Source organism: Tympanuchus pallidicinctus, unplaced genomic scaffold (assembly GCF_026119805.1).
Source record: "Tympanuchus pallidicinctus isolate F22 unplaced genomic scaffold, pur_lepc_1.0 scaffold2, whole genome shotgun sequence".
Classification (NCBI taxonomy): Eukaryota; Metazoa; Chordata; class Aves; order Galliformes; family Phasianidae; genus Tympanuchus; species Tympanuchus pallidicinctus.
Genome location: NW_026294721.1, coordinates 27,084,096 through 27,103,564, shown reverse-complemented (window position 1 = coordinate 27,103,564; position 19,469 = coordinate 27,084,096). Strand labels below are relative to the sequence as shown.

The following is a 19,469-nucleotide window of genomic DNA, read 5'->3' as shown; positions in this document are numbered from 1 at the left end:
ATCTCTGCAAAGCCAGCTTTCAGAGAAGACGCTGCTTCAAGGCCATGTTACACGTACAGTACTTGTAATCAATTGTAATCAGCCATAATCAGTCATGCATAATCGGAAGAATCTGCAGATCATGCATCATTCAAGAAACATCACCTCACTTTTTGATGACTGTAAGTACTTGGAGAATATGTTAAAGACATACTTTAACATAACCTGAAGTACTCTATGCTAATATAAACCAACATACTGCAAACATGGAATTAAAACATGCTCAAACTTAATTCACGTAAGTACTCCAAACTCAGTTTTTGCTTCATTTTAGCCGATCTACTTTTTCCCTCTGGCTATATAACAATGCAAGTATTTTATGCTCTAGATAAGTGTCACTGTAACTCAATACAAATACTGGCCAGCCACCAAAATGAGCCATACCTCTCAATATTCTGCATGCCTTTGCTCTGGCACTTGCATCCTCTACTTGCTAAGTGTCAAACTGGATAAGGCAACGGATATGTCTGACAAACTTTTGTTTTGGTGGTGCTATTTTTAGACAGATAAATTCCTGGGTCTATCCAACAAGAAGAATATTACTTCCAAAACACAGGAATTCGTAGATTTTAGAAAAGAAAATATAAGGTTCAGCTGTGACCAGGGGACAAAGAGACCAGTAGACCCACGTCCTGGGAAAGGGAGAAGGTGGAAAGGAAAAAGGTAGGGAGATGGGCCTGGACAAAGGAAAGTGGCAGCAACAAACTAAAGAAAAAACAACAACAACAACAACTTAATTTATTATATACAGTAGCAGAATGTGAGATAACACAATATAATACCATACTACTGAAATTGAATTTTGAATGCAAAAGAGAGAGAGTTATGAAACCAAAGTCCTTGCTGTAACACTGTTGGCAAAGCAATCAGGGAGCAAAGAGGGAAGTCGCATGACTCCCAGTTCATTTCACCTTTCCCTCCAAACAGAAAATGGAAATGGAAAAATGAAGTCTTCTGGAAGTTGTAGCTCATTCCTCTCTTCTGAGACCAAGAGACCGGAAAGATCAACAATCCACAGGACTACAGCATTAACTCTAATTCCCAGTGCACTGCATGATGTTATGATGCGGAATACTGATAGAAAATCATGAAAGCATGACACCTCTTCCAGCAGCAACCTGCCCCTACTCCAGGTCAGCATGATAAGGAAACTACAGCTTCAGTATATTTTTACTCTGAGGAATAAAAACACCAGTATCTTGAGCTTTCTAGTTTCAAAATCAGAACAAACTGTTTATGCTACTGATCTAACATGGACTCAGAAAAATGTATACAGGGCTTAACTTCCTGTATTAGATCACTGGACTCATATATTAAATGTTCAAGTTAAGCTAAGGCTAAGCAGAGTTTGGCTGCAGAAGACCCCAGGTACAAGCCTTAGCTAAGTAAAACCATCTACAGGCATACTATTATTTTTTTCCTCAATTTCCTGTTATCCATTCATGAAACTTATAGCAACTTTGTCTTGCATAGACTCTGTAATTACTCCTTACATGAGTAATTATGAAGTCCTTAATATGCTAATTTAGAAGTCAAGACATTGTAATGTATTACCTCCACCCATATCTTTCTAAGCATTCATTTAAGGAATTCTTCTCAACACAATTACAAAATATGTCCTCAATTCTTCCCAATGTTGGGGAAATCATAATTCAGTGAGGCAAGTATGAGAATTTTAGCAATATGATTTTCTCCCAGTTAATTTATTTCACATTTATGCTCAGGTTAGGCAATCTCACTGTATGCAGCATGACTATCTAATCCAATACACACAAGAACAAGACACAGAAAGCAGACACTGAGTACGTTATGGAAGGTACTGTTGGCAAAGGAGTGAACATCATTCAATAGGATTCCAACTTCTGTTTGAAGTTTCAAGAGCTTATCCAGACTAAAGCTCTCTATAATCACCAACAGTCTTCAAAAACTTTCTTGAAAGTACATATCATTGAGAAACAAAAGAAATTTTTCTATGCTTCTATTTATTAATCCTCTTAGCAGACTTTCCCGGTAAGTACAAGGATCTCATATCACGTTACCTTTGGAAAACTGCACATAGTTATTTCCTTCAAACAGAGTGTTATGCACCTCCCAACAGCAGTAATATCTTTAAAGTAGGAGGTCAGCTCCTGTTTATCTGCACACATATACCAATCTGCTTCACAGAAATAGCAGAAAGAAACAAGAATTTAGCTGACGGCCATTAATTCCCATCCTTCCACCTTCACAAAGGGAATGGACATAATGGGGCAAGAAGGGCCTGATAGCTCTCACAGACAATGCATTATCATCTTCACAATCTCACAAAAACCTACGCACTGAGAGTTGTAATCAAACAGCTCATAGCTCACATCCTTCTGCTCTTCTTTCCAATTCAGTGTCTCATTGCTTGGTATTTGCACTCCCACACGTTATGTTATGGCTTTTCTGAAGCACAGTGCCAATCCAACAGCAGCATTTTGAAGTGCTGCTACGTACAGTCCCAGCTTCCACCTGCCTTCTGCAGAATCAGGACCAGATAGATTACAGCTTAATTTGGCTGATAAGCCAAGGAGGTAAACAAAACAAAACAAAACAAAAAAAAAGAAAAAAAAAAAAAGCCAAACAAATTTGCCTTGGCCTAATTTCTTGCTGTTCTCAATATTCCCTTCATATCAAAGTACATCCACATGCCTACATACACAGAGATATTTAAAAGCACTTCCTAAAATGGATTAAATGACTTTCACACAGATCAGCACCCAGCAAAGGATACAATGGAAATCATTTTCCAGAAGTCCATTTTAACATCAATTTAATTTTTATTTACCGTGTTTTGATAAGCTGAAGACCAAACTAATTTTGACAAGGTACCTCTCCGAATGGGAGTATCATGCTTCAATTATACATGCCTTCCACTGACGGTCTCTGCTACAAACATATTACAAACAGCATGAAGTATCTGCTAAAGGCATCCAAAGTTTCAAATTCATTATGCAAATGAAAACATGATAACAATGCTGTCTCACTAACATATTTCAAAGACTTCATATAATTCTTAAGATCCATTTTCTAGAAGCATCACATTTAGAAAAGATAAAGTAAGAGCAATGCCATCACATCTCACAGAGCAGCAGTCCTTGAGAAGATCAGTCTTCATTATGGTCACCCAACGTTCTGAAGTTGATTAGCTTTGAACACACTCCTTGCACCTCTTTTAGAGTAATATCCCTCTGTACTTTCTCCATTTAACCACAGCAGAAATGTAAGTGAGGCAAATCTAGGCTTTCTATCAAGCAAAACTGCTACCTAAAACTCATTCCCATTTTTGATTCATCTTTCACATACTAACCACCAATAGAGAGCTGACAAACAGCCATGGAAGTCCAGTGCTCTGACCAAAAGTTTCCAGATACTACTCACACTTCCTTAAAGCATGGCTGAATCTCCATTTCTGGTCCCATATCTGCCTTACTGGCTCTCTTACATCAGATCTCTGATCTGTCTGAATTTGGCACAGTACGTATTAACCTGTATGACCTAACACTGAAATCCCTGCAGTAACTCTGCTGCTGTAAAATGGCCTAATGCAAGACATGAGCTTACACAGTGACATCAAAGCAATTGAAACGTTGCAGTAGGTATGACCTCAAACTATTTGAAAATACTGGTAAATGGTAATTATACTGCTGAGGTTCAGTAAAAGTAAGATGTAGAAGATATAATATGGCATAATTACCTTTCTTACTAAAAAACACAACAGAAACACTCTTTGCCAAATGTTGGTCTCACATCCAGTTAAGACAGAAATTCAGAAGTTTTACTCTGTGGCCAAAGATTTAACTTTTCCACAGAGACAAGCTTAAAAACCAGATATAGGATTTACTGTTTGGAAAAAAATAAAATAAAATTCCAATGAATCTATTATCAAACCCCAGAGTAATACTCCAGTGCTCAGATCCTAAGAATATCTACAACTAATGCAAAATATTTTACAAACAAACAGATAAAAATATACATACTGAGTATGCATATACATGAAGAGAATAGCTCCAGCAGTATCACAAAAAACCCACCAGTTTGATGTATTTCAAGTTGAATTAGTGTTCTTTTGCTTTTGTCCAACTGACATGAAGGTGAACCTATTTTAAAGCCAACATTTACTAGTAAAAGTACCTTTGCTTGCAGTCAAAAATATGTTATGTTTCAGCAGTTTAATCTTTAAGTAATTTATTTCAAGTGAGTGTGTTTCTTTGAATTTTGCTTGCAAGTAATCTGTCTTCCATCAATGAGAACCTGTGCAAATTATTAAAATAAAAAGGCTTTCAAAGCACTGCTGTTCCTTACTTCCTTCACTTAGATTTGACTTGAGGCTTATTTAATATGCTCCCATGTAGATAAAAGTAGCACAGTTTTGTTTTCATGCTGGGTGGCCAAAAGGTTAAACGTCATGTTCCCAGTGTGGGAAAATCCCAGAAGAAGACAAAACTGTTTTGATGCTTACAGAAATTATATTTCTAGTAGAGTACTTAGATGTAGAACAACCACCAATTCTGTTAGTTGATCCCTCTTCTCTGAGATAAGAACATTATTATATTAAAATATTTATAAGCATAGGAAGCTGGAATGTGTTTTAAATGTTGAGAAAAGGGCCCTTTTCAAATAAAATACTGTTACAGGAAATTCTTGGGGTAACAGTGTTTATCCATAAGCACAGCGATTCTTGAAATCTTCCGAAGTAAATATTACACTCAGATATTCTCCAACAGTCCCTCTTACATGAGTCTGACTTGCAACTTACTGAAACTCCAGAAGTTCTTCCAGAAGTTTCAGTTAGTACATATATTTTGCTGTACAGGTCCATATGTTTTGCTGCCTGCAAGACTGAAACATGCAGTATCCCAAACATACAGCATACATTTTTAACATCTTGAGGAACAAGAAGTAATGCCAAGAGGTAAACATGCCTTTTCCTTCAACACAACTCTTGGTGCAGCTGGCTGGCAAGCACTAACCTCGTCAGGGTTATTACACAGTGAGGAGCTTCAAACAACATCAGCCAAAGAGCCAACCACTTTTTCACATTTGGCAACTGACCTGCTGCATGAAACACACAATGTGTATGGAAAACAGTTAACTACAAGTGATCCTTGTGAAAATGATCCTTTATGCATCTCTTAGAGCAGGCAAAACAGCCTGCTCCCTAAGGGAATTTGCCTTATGTTTTGGAGTTAACGTCTTGGTCTTCATTTGACAGTGTTGGAAATATATGATGCAATCCAGTCAGAAATGTGCTGCTACAAATAAACTTGACCTTTTGAGTACTTTCTCAGACAGTTTGACACTACTGCTGAGGTAGAAGGGAAAGAAAAGCCTCTAGAAACATCCAAACTATGCAGCTTCTCCTGGAATTGAAGTGTGCCTTCACGAAACCTGATAAAGATAATTCTCTGTATCTGTCTCTCCACCGCTTTTTTAATTTCTAAATCATCTCTGAAGTAAGCGATTCTTAGAGGCTGTTTCATGAAGTCTGGACCTGGTATTTGCTACCTTTATGGAATGACAACACAGTTACAAAAAAGATCTCTCTGGGGATGCTAAATATGTCATCGTTGGTATTTCCAAGAAAATGTTAACTATATTAATTATAAGTTAAAAATAAGTTATAAACTATAGAAATGAAAGTGGAAGCAAGGAATATGAAAGCAAGGAAGTGGAAGACAAATATTCTGATTTGACGGGATTGTGTTTTTCTGATAACGTTATACTTTAGTGAAAAAGCATGGTACACAGCTGCCCTGACAAGGTAAAGGTTTCATGAGAAGCACACTGTCTGAAATCTTCAGGATCAGCACCTTTCTTGGGTCAATATCACAGTATAGAAAAATCTGTATCAAAATAACAGTTCCTTCAAAAAGTTTCTGTTCTGAATAAGCATCTCCATACCTGCAAAGTAGCTCTTCCAGTCTTCACTGAATCTTTCTGCTTGTTTGAGTGCAGAATTTTACTTTGGTTTTGAAATGTCAGATAGAAGTTAAGTGGAAATTAAGTGGAAAGCTTTGTGGACTTTGGTAACAAATACAACAATAAAACCATTGCTCTTTAGAATATCCAAGATTTTACTCCATGTAATTACATACAAGCTCCTGGTCTTCAGGACTGATATTATTCTTAGAAAACTATGTGAGAAAAAGGAATCCTAGAGGCAGCTTAGGTTCACTCTGCATCTGTAGCAAACCTTACTCTCCACCATAAAACCTCCAATAATATAGTTGGTCAAACAAGTATATTATTACACTAACTGCATAAGATTCGCCTGCTCAAAATACTTTTCCACATGGCCACATGTACATTATTTGGAGGCAGATGGCCTCCAAAAAGAAAGCTGTTCTTTTACATCAAAACAAACTGGGTTAAAAACAAACATGCGTACATCCTTTTCAGTGTCTAGGAAGACCAGAAACCTATTCTGCTGTCTGCTGGAGTGGCCTAGATGAAACACCAAGGTCATTCTGCTAACTACATTTCCACAGGAAGCCAGCTCAAGAAGTAAGGATTAAATTAAAGACTGTCTTATCCATATCTATTTTAAACATCAAAAGCAGTCAATAGTATCACAAGTAATTGAATATCTGAATGCATTATGATACTGTTTTCACTTACAAATTCACTGTGCACTATTACAAATTCAGTTATTCATCATTAATGTTTCAGAAAGACTTTTTCACCAAAAAGCACTAATTTTGTTAGCCAAGTTGCTTCTGCACTTCTATCTGTTATATGGAGTCCCAGAGGTGGAGCAAAAATCATTCCCTATAATTCTTTCTAGCAGCTACTGTCACTCACTAGGGCAGTGAGAGCAGAGAAATCAGCTGCTTCTTCCAATGATCCAAGTAAAAGGCATCTGGAAAAAGCATCCAGGTAGAGAGAAAATTAGGAGCAGCATATTACCATTGCACAATATCATGAATACCATTCAATGCAACTTGAACACAATATTTGCATTTTTTCTTCCCTGAGAAGACACCTCTGGAGGTATTTTAGAAGCCTGCAGTGAAAGACACCACAGATCCGCTGGGCAATCATAAACGGAGTACAGACGGCAGGTGAATCTCATGGTCAGAAAACTGTTTGTATCTCTAACAGACAGATGCAGTATCAAACCATGATCTTAATTGCCGCACAAATCCTTCTGCAGCACATAATCAATAATTAAAAAAAAAAAAAAAAGGAGAGGAAATTACTCAACACAAGAAGTCTGCAGCTATTTGGTCCTTGTCTTTAGTGTCTTTAGGGGAAAAGGAATTGAAAGGATGCTTTTTCAGGAATACTGGACACTCAAATCGCCGATTTTCAGGAATCAGTGAGATCATTGAAACTAAAAGCTATAACATAAAGTCAAGTATTCCAAGATGTCAGTCTTTGTGCATATAGTCTCGCTACACAAACTGAGTGGGTACATCTCAACCTACTTCTTCAAATATTTTTGTTATTCAAACTGAAAACCAAATTAATTACAGTCTTTCTGCATAGGAACATATGTAACTTCTTTTCCTCCCACTTCACATTCAGCCACATAGCACTGAAAAACATTTAGAGTACACACAAAAGATGCATTTTATTTTACACATTGCTTCATATTAGTTCAAATCTAGTGTTAATTCTGACTTCTAAAACTTCTGGCTTTAAAACTTCAACATTTTGTAATTTTTGTCAGTGAAAATTCCTAATTACGTTTCACACTAAACTTAGTGGCTATTCTAGGATGCAAGAACTGTTTCCCTCAAAAGAAGTTGAAAACTTCAGACTGGACAAATCAAATGAAGCAGTGTTTTGTCCAATCAAACAGCATGAAAGACTGAAAGAGTTTGTTAGGTTCTCTGTGCCCTAACAGCACACTCAAAACAACAAATGGTCAGTCAAAAGTAACTGGTTCACCTCTCCTTTAGGAGCAATACTGCCCACAGAAGCTGCCCTTGGCTAGAAATCTGAGGCATTAACCACACAACACCTCCACTGCAAAAACACCGATCCTCTTCCCATACGGGACAAGCTTGATGTAGAGAAAGCAGGCGGCGTGCAACAGTGATGAGCAGTGTGAGAAGATGTCATCCTGGGAGATCAACTAATCTTGGCTCTTGACATTTTAAAAAATATGACGCATGTCATAAAAATAAAAATAATAATTAAAAACAAACAAACAAAACGATTATCATTTGCTAAGAACAGCACTGTGCTGGAGTTTCTCCCTGCTTGAAAATTTCCAAGTTCACACGAGCTACTTTGAGTTACCAGGCCGGCCAGGCAGTGCTCCTGCTGAACCAGCCCAACCTCAGCACAGCACACCTTACCGGCACCGCTGCTCCCCCCAAAGCCCTGCACAAACCTTCTGCAAGACTGACTGTCCGATATTAAAAAAATAACTGTTCTAAGCGCAAGGAACAGAACGCACAGGTTTTGTGCCACCAGCAGGGTTCCGCCTGCTGAAAAAAAAAAAAAAAAAAAAAAAAAAGCGAGGAGCTCCGGAGGCAGAGAACAGCGCGCACAGCGCTGACGCTCCTGCAGCGCAGCCAAAGCCCGCAGGCGCCAGCAGCCCCGCTACGTCCAGTGGTCCGGCAGCCCCTCCCTCTGAGAGCGGACCGGCTCCGTGCCGGGTGACAGACAGGAGAGGGAGAGGGACTGCGTTCCTCGATCCGCGCTCGGCCAGCGGCTGGCAGCACCCCGGGATCCCGCGCCGCCTCGGGATGAGCTCCGGCCGCGGCACGGAGCGAGGCCGCGGGGCGGGCAGGGCGCGGCGCGCACACACCTACCGTCTCCTTGGCAGCGGCCGCCACGGGGATGGGGAGCAGCGCCCGAGCTCCGCCCGCCTCGGCGGCTGCCGGCTGCCGGGAGGACTCCCGCCGCCGCCGCTCGGACAGCTGATAGCCCGCGTAGCCGGCGAGAGCCGCCCCCGCAGCCCAGCCCAGCTCCCGCCGCCACCTTCTCGGCCCGGCCGGCTCGGCCCCGCCGCCGGCCCACAGCCTCCGCGCCGACGGGGCGCTAGGTGCAGAGCCCAAGCGGCGGCGCCACCGCAAGACGGTACGCAGGGCGGCCATGGCCGCCGCTCCGCCCCGGTGACAGGCGGACACAGCCCCCGCCGGCGACCGGCGAAAACCTCGCGAGAAACGGGGAAGGGGTGGGGAAGGGAGAGCCCCCGCCAGTCCCCGCCCCCGCCCGCCGGTACCACGGACCGGGGCGCTGCCCAGATGTTCCCCTGCCTCTTCTGGCAGCACAGCGGCGGCGCGGCGGTCACAGCTTCTGCAGTGGTTCCTGGTGCCTGAGGGGCGGCCTCAGGGCAAGGCAGCAGCAGGCAGGCAGGTGATTTCTGGCAGTAGTGGGCCCTGATGTCGATGGGGATCAGAGGCTGTCAGCCCGAGTGAGGAGAGTCGTGTCGGCCCGAGTCTGGGCAGGCTAAGCCGAAGTTGTTGGGCAAGGCCATGTGTGGAAACTGCCGAGAGTTGGGACTGAGCTCATATGTGGGCCTTATGGCATAGAGCCGTGGAAACACAGAACATCCCAAATTGGAAGGGACTAACAGGGATCAAGTCCAACTCTTGGCTCCACACAGCACCACCCAAATTTCAAACCCTATGTCAGTGTTGTCCAAATGCTCCTTGAACTCATGGCAGCTTGGGGCCATGCCCACTGCCCCGGGGAGTTCATTCCATAACCTTCCCTTTTCTTTTTGTAGTTACACTTGAGAGGTCTTCCTGGATGACCCTGGAATACACTCCAGTAGAAGCCTGAAACCAACACCCTTAAGGAAAGAACCTCTGAATATACCTCACTTGGGCCGTAAGCCTGAAGAGGTGACAATAGCATCAAAATTTTTTGCTGTTTTACTGCTGAGTCAAAAACATTCAATGACCTTAGTCATACTTATTAGAATGAAGATTCTTGTGAGTCCATCAGTCCCTTAAAATTACTGGTGTCCTGATCTGATTGCAAATCTTGAAAAATCTTGATGCAGATATACAAAGGTTTGTAGTCTGCTGAAACTTAAAATAATGTGAGACACTTCACGTAAACCAAAATGAAATAGTGTTGTATGTGATATCAACATCTGTTATACTGAGTCATCAGTTTTTAAATTTATTGGAAGCTGACAAAGTGTCAGTATTTTTGGATCTGTACTATAAAATGTCCATAGGAGGTGCTTGGTTGCAAGAGGCACAGTATCAGCAGATGAAATGTGAAGCGGAGAGCTAAGAAACTAGCCAGCAAAGAATACTTTCACTGGGCCAGGTTGACTGAGCCAGGTAATGTCCCTTTTCTTTGTTTGTTTATCACACTGTTTAGCTGGAACTCAGTTTAACTACTTGATTCCCTAGAAACTGCTGCCTTCCCGCATCTATCTAACCTTTCCCTCCAATACTTCTCTTTGTTCCTCAGGTTCCCAGAAAAGTGGGATTCCCCTACCCACTTTTCAAGCATATATCCCATTCCTTTCAAAGTGACCTCAGATTTCAGTTTCTCCCACCCTTCTGTAACACTGTGCTTTGAGGTCTTCCATCAACTCCCAAAGGAAACCATGGACAAAATGTATGCAGCCTCACTTCTGCTACATATTCTTAGCCATGGATGGCCCTGAGCATATATTCAAGTACTGAAAAAGATACTGATAAGAAGTTCTTTTGACCCTAGCTGAGGCTGATGGGCAAGGAACTTTTCAAGCATTCTGTGACACATCATTTTCTCCATTAGCACAACATGCATTGCCACCTACACTGTATTGAAATTTCATAAGTTGCATGCAGACATTTCAAGTCTTAAGGACTTTTTTTCCCGGGGTCAGTTGCAGCTTCGTTTTTTTTATCTTTTGTTGTAAGTATACTCTTCCCAAGCTTCAGTCAGTTGTACTGTTTTTGTTTTTGTTTTTCCTAGCTCTTTGCTGTCTTTGTATGTTACTGCAAACAAAATGTGAATTTGTTACGTAATCATATACAGATATTTCAGAAAATATAAGAACTAAACCTCATTTAATAAATTTAGTACAATTTCTAAGAAAAACTTCAGTAATTATCATATTGTATCACAGGAGAACTGTGCTTTACAACAGGCAATCTGACAGTTCACGCAACTGCATGCATGTCCAAGGCTGAATTATCTCAGAGATAGGTCTAGAAAGACAGCCACCTGGAGAGATGACATCTAATCCATTTCTGGAACAGAAATCACTTTTGGTCAGTGTAATGTCCCTAAGTAAGTCTGTTAGCTAAATGAGTGATTAGTTACTTGAAAGTATAGATTAGAACCATGAGTAATCTCCCCGATGACATTGTTTTTCTGAAATTGGTTAGCCACAATTTAATGACTTTTCAATAACACCCTTAGGCTAATCTTTTTTTCACTTCAAAAAACCCAATAAACATCTGTAACTACTTACATCCGAGCATGTTAGTCAAAGCTTCTCTGGCGAGGCGTTAGCTTAGGAACAAGAGGGCAATTTATTTGGGCAGTAAGTCAAAAATAGTAAGCTGTCTGCACATCCTGTGTGCATGGGTTCAGAAGCCATCTAATGTAAGTAAATCTTAGTTTAGTGATCTGGTTAGAGAACTGATGATATAAAAGCTGTCAAATTAGATATTTAATTGGAATATATGGATAATGCCCATTCTCAGTGAATGTAAATGGACATAAGGATTCCTCACTATCTAGGTAGCTCACTACTTAGCTTCTCTATCCCATTCCACTTAAGTGGGAGTTATCCACCTTTATCTACAAAAACATGGGCAATGTCTCCAGTTGGATACATTTCTTTATCTTATGCTGAGTGGATTTTGTTCTTCCTAGTGCTTGCTTTCTCATATACTCATGACCTGCACTCCATCTTTGTTATTTTATGGTATTTATGAGTACAAGTTTGTGGCTTGTACAGCACTGTTACAAGGGAGTTCTAGAATTAGTAATGGCATAACGTGTTGCAGAACAAAGTTTACAGCTAACAACTCTTTCTGGCCAACTTGATAGATATGTAGATTTCTTTCTGTATACACATATGTATCTACAGCCCTCATATCAACGATTTCACTCTGTTGCTTTCTCTGATCCCTTGGTAGCCACCAGGTGTTGCCTCTAACAGTATGCCATTCTTAGGTAATATAAACTAATTATAGTGTCTGTAGAAGCCCCTTTTACTTGCTGTGGAAATAAGAACTTCACCACATGTGTATTTGTTCAGTGGCATTGAAAGTGCAGCCCCTAGGAAGCATACGTAGTGTTGATTAGATTGTAATGTATGCTTTATGTTCAATAATGCACTCTCGTAAAAACGCTCTTCAAAATTATTTAACTTCCCATGGCATAGTCTCAGAAGGAACAAAAAAAAAAAAAAAAAAAAAAGGCACCAGTGCTACAGTGCTACCTTTTCCTGTCACATGACTAATGCAAACAGCAGAAAAAAATCTTATCTTTTCATTTCTTTTCTGGTACTTTTCAAAACAGCTCACCGGTTACTGCCCAGACATTAAAGACTCCACTCGGAAAAGATGGATGTTACGTTTTCCACTCAACGTTAAATGTTTCCACTATATAACAGGAAAGCCTCAGTCATAAGGGCCTTCCAGCAGTGGCAACTGAGAATGTATTTTTCAAAAAAATCCTTCACTGCTGGGGACAGCAGTGCTATCTGACCAGAAGAGCCCTCTACTCTTGGTAGGATATGGAAAGTCCCTCTGGGACCTGGTAGCACTTTCCATAATGGGCACCTTTTGACTCAGGAGAATACATCTTCTGTATATAGCTGTACCATCCAATTGCATGTCCTGCAACAGCAGCTGTGATGAACTAATTGCAGTTTAATCTTGACCTGCCCATCATGTCAATAAAATTGCTTGATGCTTGTTTCAAACGTTTTAGGTATAGTTGAGTAATCAGTGTGCAGGCTACTTGAGAAATAGGTGCCATATAGATTATCCAACTTTGATCTATTTCTTTGATTTAGCACTGCAATTAAGTAGATTTGGTTCAAAGAGAAAGCTCATTGGTTGATGTTTTACACTGATGTGATAATGTTTACACAGATGTGCTTTGAAATCTCGATGATGGTGGATTTTTGGGTCCCACCACATGACAGGCTTCTGTTATCTGAAAGGTAAAATAATATAACATCTATCTGTAACTGCCTTCAGAGCAGGTCTGCCTTCTCTCTCTCTTCTGAGGTGATTTATCTGATCATTGTATTTTGCGTTAGCTTTTTTTAGTTTTAAGTCCCTCCACAGTAAATCACTTGCTTTAAAGCAGCCTTTTTATAATTCAGGTGCACACAGGGGCAGTACTTAGGACTGCAATGATGAAAAGGTGTAGCATTACCTGCTTTAAAGCACCTGCCAATTAATTAGCCCTATACTCTCTGCAGCAAATAAAGCTAAGCAGTCAAATCCATTTGATCTCTCAGATTCAGACTGCGACTGAAAGGACCACGGAGCAAGACGAAGAACTAATCTTTCATGATTCTCTGCAACTTTTTTGTTTGCATGAAACCTTAGAATGCCAAGTAGCTCTCTCGAATTTCTGAAAGAATTAACTGTGAAAGATCTTTGCGTTTTATATTCTAAACCTTTGCTTTAATATCAGCAAGAACTGCTTTGCATAGCAAATGCTAAGACAGGCCATGTAGTTTGAGCCCTAGAAGTCATTAGATATTAAAGAAAAAGCAGCAAGGTATGCAAAAGTCAAGTTTTTAGGATCAACACACTATTGCTTCATCAATGCTAATAGTGAATGTATTTGCACGTGTGAACCATTTTGCTTTGGGTGAAAAAAATGCACAAGCTCTGGCTGCGAGAGGACAGCAGGACCCTAGATTGTTTCAAAACTACAGAAAGACACCAGTGACCCTTCAGGACTGGCATTATTGTTGCTTTGCAGTGCTCCCAGGTGCTGGTAATGAGCCTGCTGCAGGGCCGCAGCACGGATGGATGGATTGAGCCACCTCTTGGTCCTTTTTCCTTCACATCTGCAGGCTTTGAAAAGATTTCTCCCAAACCACTTTCCTGCCCATTAATATTTCTGAAGACTGATACCCAACTGCTATAGATCAGCTTCATGTCACGTTAATAAATTAAGTACGAGGGAAAATTTGCAGAGGGGAAAGCACCTCCCTGACTATGCCAATTTCTTTAAAAATTCCCCTCCTTGTAACTGAAGTGATAAAAGGCAAGGGTAACGCTGTGCATTTTATTAGCGTTTCAGAAACAGGGAGTAGAACTGTCAGATCTTTGTGCTTCTTTCCTTTCATGTGTGTCTGGGCAGGCCTCGCCCTCAGGTAACGCCCTTTCTCCCGCTCCCCCCCCGCCTCTCCTTGCACCTGTCCCGCGGTGCACAGCCCGCACACCCCAGCCAGGTTCTGGTGCCGGTCCCGGTGCCCTCCGCACCGCCCAGCGCCGTGCCCGTCTGCACACACGGGCGCACAGGTTCGCGCATACCTGCGCGTGCGGCGCAGCCCGGGCGGCAGGCTCCCGGCGCTCGCTGCTCCCTCCCTCCGTTCCCTCGCTCCCTCCCCGCCGCCGGGCAGATGGGAAGAAGGTGCGAGGTGAGGGGGAGTGGGTTTACAATTTCAAACGCGGCCTCCCCGCGGAGGGCTTCATTAGCATATGTCAGGGGGACCGCCGTATATATATATACACGCGGGGCGTATAAACACCACCCGCCGCTCTGCCTCGCATCGGCTCGGCTCCCCATGCTTGGGGCCCGGCCGCGAAGCCCCACATGCCCGCCGGGAGAGGCCGGCAGCCGCCCGCCGCCGCATCCTAGTCCGCTCGCTCCGCGCCCCCATGGCTCCGCTGGCCGAGGTGGGGGCCCTCCTGGGCGGCCTGGACGGTCTGGGGCAGCCGGTGGGCGCCCACTTCCTACTGCCGCCCGCCGGGGAGCGCCCGGCTCTGCTGGGGGAGCAGCGGGGTCCCGCGGAGCGAGCGGCGGCGGCGGCGGAGCTGGCTCACTTGCAGGGCATCCTGCGGCGGCGGCAGCTCTATTGCCGCACCGGCTTCCACCTGCAGATCCTGCCCGACGGCAGCGTGCGCGGCACCCGCCAGGACCACAGCCTGTTCGGTAGGTGGCGGGGGGGAGCGCGGGGCTCGGGATGTTTGAGAGTGCAAGCTGTTGGGTGCCTTGCCCAGCCCCTGCAGGGTGTCTTGCCCTGTCTGTGGGCACAGGGTTTAGGGGGCAGGTAGGAATGGGACCTAACTTTCTGTGCTCGTTTCTGGGGTACTTAGAGTCTTGGTAGGATAATGTATGCATAGTGGCCCTTTTGTGGCATGAGGCTGCTTTGTGGTACAGAAGGACAAAGTAGAGTACTGGGAGTTGCTCTCTGTGTCAGTAAACCAAAAAGAGGTGTTGAGCCCCAAAATATGAATGTTTCCTGTGATTTAAGAGCAAAACGTAAGGACTAGTTGTAGGTATGAAGCGTCTGAACAAACCTGCCGTTGTCAACTGCACTCAAGTTTGGGTGTGTGTTGATTCAGCAGTCATAAAAAGCTGATTAAAGAGCTTCCTATCATCCTCCCCACAGCCAAAACTATCTGCTGGAATGGCTCTTAATTGCTTAACACGTGGATGTTTTCAGAAGTAGAAGAGCAGCAGTTAAGCAGAGCTCTTCTCAGAAGGGAGATTTCCTACAGCATGTAAACATGAAATAAGTCTGTGTTTAAAAAGAAAAAAAAAAAAATTAGCCTCAGATCAAACACTTAAGCCTTTTAGAAATGTTCTTCCTTTATTCTACCACCGCTCTGTGCAGGTTTGTCTGATGTGGTTGCTTTGTGGCTGAATCACCTGCTTATTAGAGCTTAGAAAAAGAGTGGCTTTGAAAATGATACTAGAGAGACAAAACACCTCCACCTCTTTTATGGGGCTCTGTGCTTTAGGAACTGGAACACGAGGATGATTTATACACAATAGAGGTTGTTTTTTTTTAATGATCACTCTTTGTAAAGGATTTATGCTCTTTGGTCCTTGGTGAGGTAAATAAAAAAACCTGCCAAACCTCAATTAAAATTCACAACATTTTGAATTATTGTGCAGTCCATCTGCCTTGCAGTGAAAAATGGTCCTGAATGAGGAAGAGTGATCATTACTACAGTAACAATAGACAAAAAGATGTGGTCAAAAGCAAATATGGTATTAAAATTACTTTCCCTAGAGGGTTTTTTTTTAAAAACTGGTTTGTGATTTTACTGCTCTATCTGCAGCAAGATCTTAGGTGTGATTCCAGAACAGCTTATTTCTGAGGCTTTGTTTACATTGTTAACAACTCCAAAAAGCTTGTTCACGCGTCTCCTTTCTTTCATGTTTTATATGCACTGTAATCTGTGCATATCAGTTGGTTAAGTGGGCTGGCACACACTTGCCAAACTGCAGGCTTCCAATAGTGCCTCATCTCCTGAATACTTTCTCTTGTTAACGTGTATTACGTTTTGGGGAAAATGTAGTATAAGTAATGCTATAATTCAAATGCAACAAATAAGCACCTTATTTCAAGCACACAAAAAGGTGGCACTGAAGATGGCAGGTTGTGTCAAGAGGTGTGGACCCATATAGCTTGATAAGAGCTCTGGCAAATACTTTTTACTACCCCCACCCCTTCTTTTTTTCCTGTGGGTAGATTCTGTTATATAAAATTTCCATCTGGACTTCGATTTCTGTTCAAATGGTCTAGTAATAGAAGTGTTTTTTTAAGATAATGCTATAGAGAAAGTAAAGTATATTTTCAGGTAATCCAAACCTATCTCCTGATGTTTGAGCAGGCAACTTGGCAAACAGCGTCTAATCATTATAGATTGCAGCCACATAGTACCAAAGGTTTTAGCCTGAGTGATGAATGAAAACCTTTCATCATTAAAATTAAGGGTGGAAAAAAAAAAAAAAAAAAAAAAAAGGTTTCTCCAAATAAAGCAGGATTCTTTTACCTGGATGAGGCTTCTCAGCCTGCTTTCACGTGAACATTGTATATGTTTCCATATGGTAGTAGAAGTTTCAGAAAAAGTAGGCCATATTATATACACATATTCCATGTATATTTTTAAAATGATTTTATTCATTTTTGTCACAAGTTCAATTAAAATAATCTTTTTTCTCTCTCTTTTTTTTTCCTTTGGTATCAGGTATCCTTGAATTCATCAGTGTAGCAGTGGGACTGGTCAGCATAAGAGGTGTAGACAGTGGCCTTTACCTTGGAATGAATGAGAAGGGAGAACTCTATGGCTCTGTAAGTATTACTTTCATGTCAGCTTCTACATGTTGAGATTTTGATTCATTTGTTAGCACTATGCAAGCATTGAAAATTGGTGATCTGAACAAATATGAAATGGTGACCTGCTGACATACTGCTTGCACTTAAACCAGACCATATAGTTTAGAAACTGAGGTGAAGGTAGCTTTCTTTTGTGCGATGCATCATACTCACAAAATGAAAACAATGTTCCTTTTGTTGTGACTAGTCCTGTCCGCCTGCTTACAGTCTAAAGTAACATAACACAAAGAACCCATGTGGGTCTTATCTCTAGAGTGCTAGACTCCCCATGACAGAAATCTACTCAGTAAATTACTGTGGGTCAATTGAATTTTAGTTGAATTGTAAATAAGTAGTGGCTGCTTAGCTAGTGTGTAATATAATGTGTTTAAATCCAAATTTGGATATGTGCATGTCCAGTTTTTAGAAGAATAAAGGACAAGTTAAGCTTCTAGACTCCGTGTCAGGTCTATATATTCCTCTTGGATTTGTTTTGTTAACAGGCTTTGTTAATAAGCCGAAAGCATTAAGACATCTTGCTTATCATTTTCTTTCGTAAGCGTGCTCTCATATATAATAATACCTTGACTTATTTTTCTCTGCTCTTATTTTGTGTAGGAAAAACTAACTTCTGAGTGCATCTTCAGGGAACAGTTTGAAGAAAACTGGTACAACACTTACTCCTCCAACGTGTACAAACATGGAGATTCTGGGCGGCGATACTTTGTAGCACTTAACAAAGATGGTACTCCCAGAGATGGAGCAAGGTCCAAAAGACACCAGAAGTTCACACATTTCCTGCCCAGACCTGTGGATCCTGAAAGAGTTCCAGAACTGTATAAAGATGTGCTAGGATACAGCTGAGGAGAGAGGGACATTTGGAAAGAAAATCAAACCACTGCTATTTCATCTTGCCTGTTTTCACATGACAATACTGGCAAAAGAGATTTGAAGAAGCTACTCTGTGATGGACAGACCTCTGTTTTCCAAAGTTTGCATTTAGGAGACAAAGCCTTAAAACTGACTGCTGACCAGCCTCCTTCAAACTTGCTGAACTGTGTGGCAACCAGTAACAAGAGGGAAGTTGGATTGCGACTTTCTTAATAATTAGAAACTCTTGATGATTTTGTCTGGACTACTGATGGCCCATAAATTATCAAAAGAACCTACTTACATCATGTGGATCCAACAATGGCTGGAAGAAATAAAGATAAATAAACTGTAGTACAGTTAAAAAAGAAAAACAAAACACCAATAATCTTGAACTGCATACGAAGATTTGGTGGCTTCGCTTCAGTGATGGACTTTAGATGGCAGTGCATCATAGTCAGAGCTGGAACTTTTCTTCTGGATGGACCTATTTATACAACTTCAGATAGCATATATTTATTTTATATATTTATTTATTACAGAGTTTATTTTTTACTGGGATATGAAGAGAATACAAACCCCTAACCCCAATGAGAAATCATTTACAGTACCAATACTTTCACAATAGTGTCATGATACAGAAATGGCATTACGCTGCATCTCAAACCTGAATATTCAGATTTCATTGTCTATTAGTTACAGATAAGGCTAAAGTTTGTGCTCATACCATTGCTTTATGACTAACCTGGTTTTGGAAAGAGTATTCAGTTATTTTTTTTTTTGTTTTGTTTTGTCCTATGAAAGTGCCTCGCAGATTTGTATTGAATTCAAATGCACATTTGAAAAAGGGAATTAAAAATGATTTCACTTTATTTGGTTTACTGTCATTTTTAAGTTGAGTCTCTTTGTGCACTGTATTGCAATAGTGCAAATCTGAAACAATAATGAAGTATTCTACAGTTACCTTAAAAGAACAAGTAGCAGTAGCTTTCAAGATCTTTGATTTAGATCTTGAAACATCGCACTTGTTTTCTCTTTCCTTTCTTTCTTACATCTATTTTTTTGCTAACTGACTGCTATTATCTTTACTAACGCACAAATGACTAGAATCCTCTGCATTGCATCAAGTTTTCGTGTAGGATTCTCATGACTGTATAAAATGTTTTAACTAAAGGTCAATAATTTTAAGGGGAAACAGTGAGTAAGATGATTGATATTGCTGAATGGATAACTTCATGTGAGTGAATGCTGTTTCTCTCTTGAGTACAGGGGACCTGAGGGGATTACTATTTTAACCTAATTTATGGAATAATCTGAA

General features: G+C 41.3%; 2 protein-coding genes across 9 annotated transcripts in view; one reads left to right on the top strand and one right to left on the bottom strand.

Annotated features, from left to right (window-relative positions):
* MICU3 (mitochondrial calcium uptake family member 3) overlaps nucleotides 1–9,133 on the bottom strand; it is a 47,117-nt gene extending 37,984 nt beyond the window's left edge. For 5 of the 8 annotated variants that reach the window (XM_052682081.1, XM_052682077.1, XM_052682082.1 and 2 more), the window contains exon 1: nucleotides 8,829–9,133. In XM_052682081.1, the coding sequence (XP_052538041.1) occupies nucleotides 8,829–9,113 (285 nt within the window). In that variant the 5' untranslated portion in view covers nucleotides 9,114–9,133. The remainder of the gene's footprint in view (nucleotides 1–8,828) is intronic. The other 3 variants (XM_052682076.1, XM_052682074.1, XM_052682079.1) reach the window with 1 other exon arrangement.
* A 5,323-nt stretch (nucleotides 9,134–14,456) lies between these two features.
* Nucleotides 14,457–19,023, top strand: FGF20 (fibroblast growth factor 20). The gene is made up of 3 exons (XM_052682008.1): nucleotides 14,457–15,105; nucleotides 17,154–17,257; nucleotides 17,900–19,023. Exons 1-3 carry the CDS (start codon nucleotides 14,652–14,654, stop codon nucleotides 18,143–18,145), a joined length of 804 nt encoding a protein of 267 aa, XP_052537968.1. The 5' UTR covers nucleotides 14,457–14,651; the 3' UTR covers nucleotides 18,146–19,023.
* The last annotated feature ends 446 nt before the right edge of the window (nucleotides 19,024–19,469 follow it).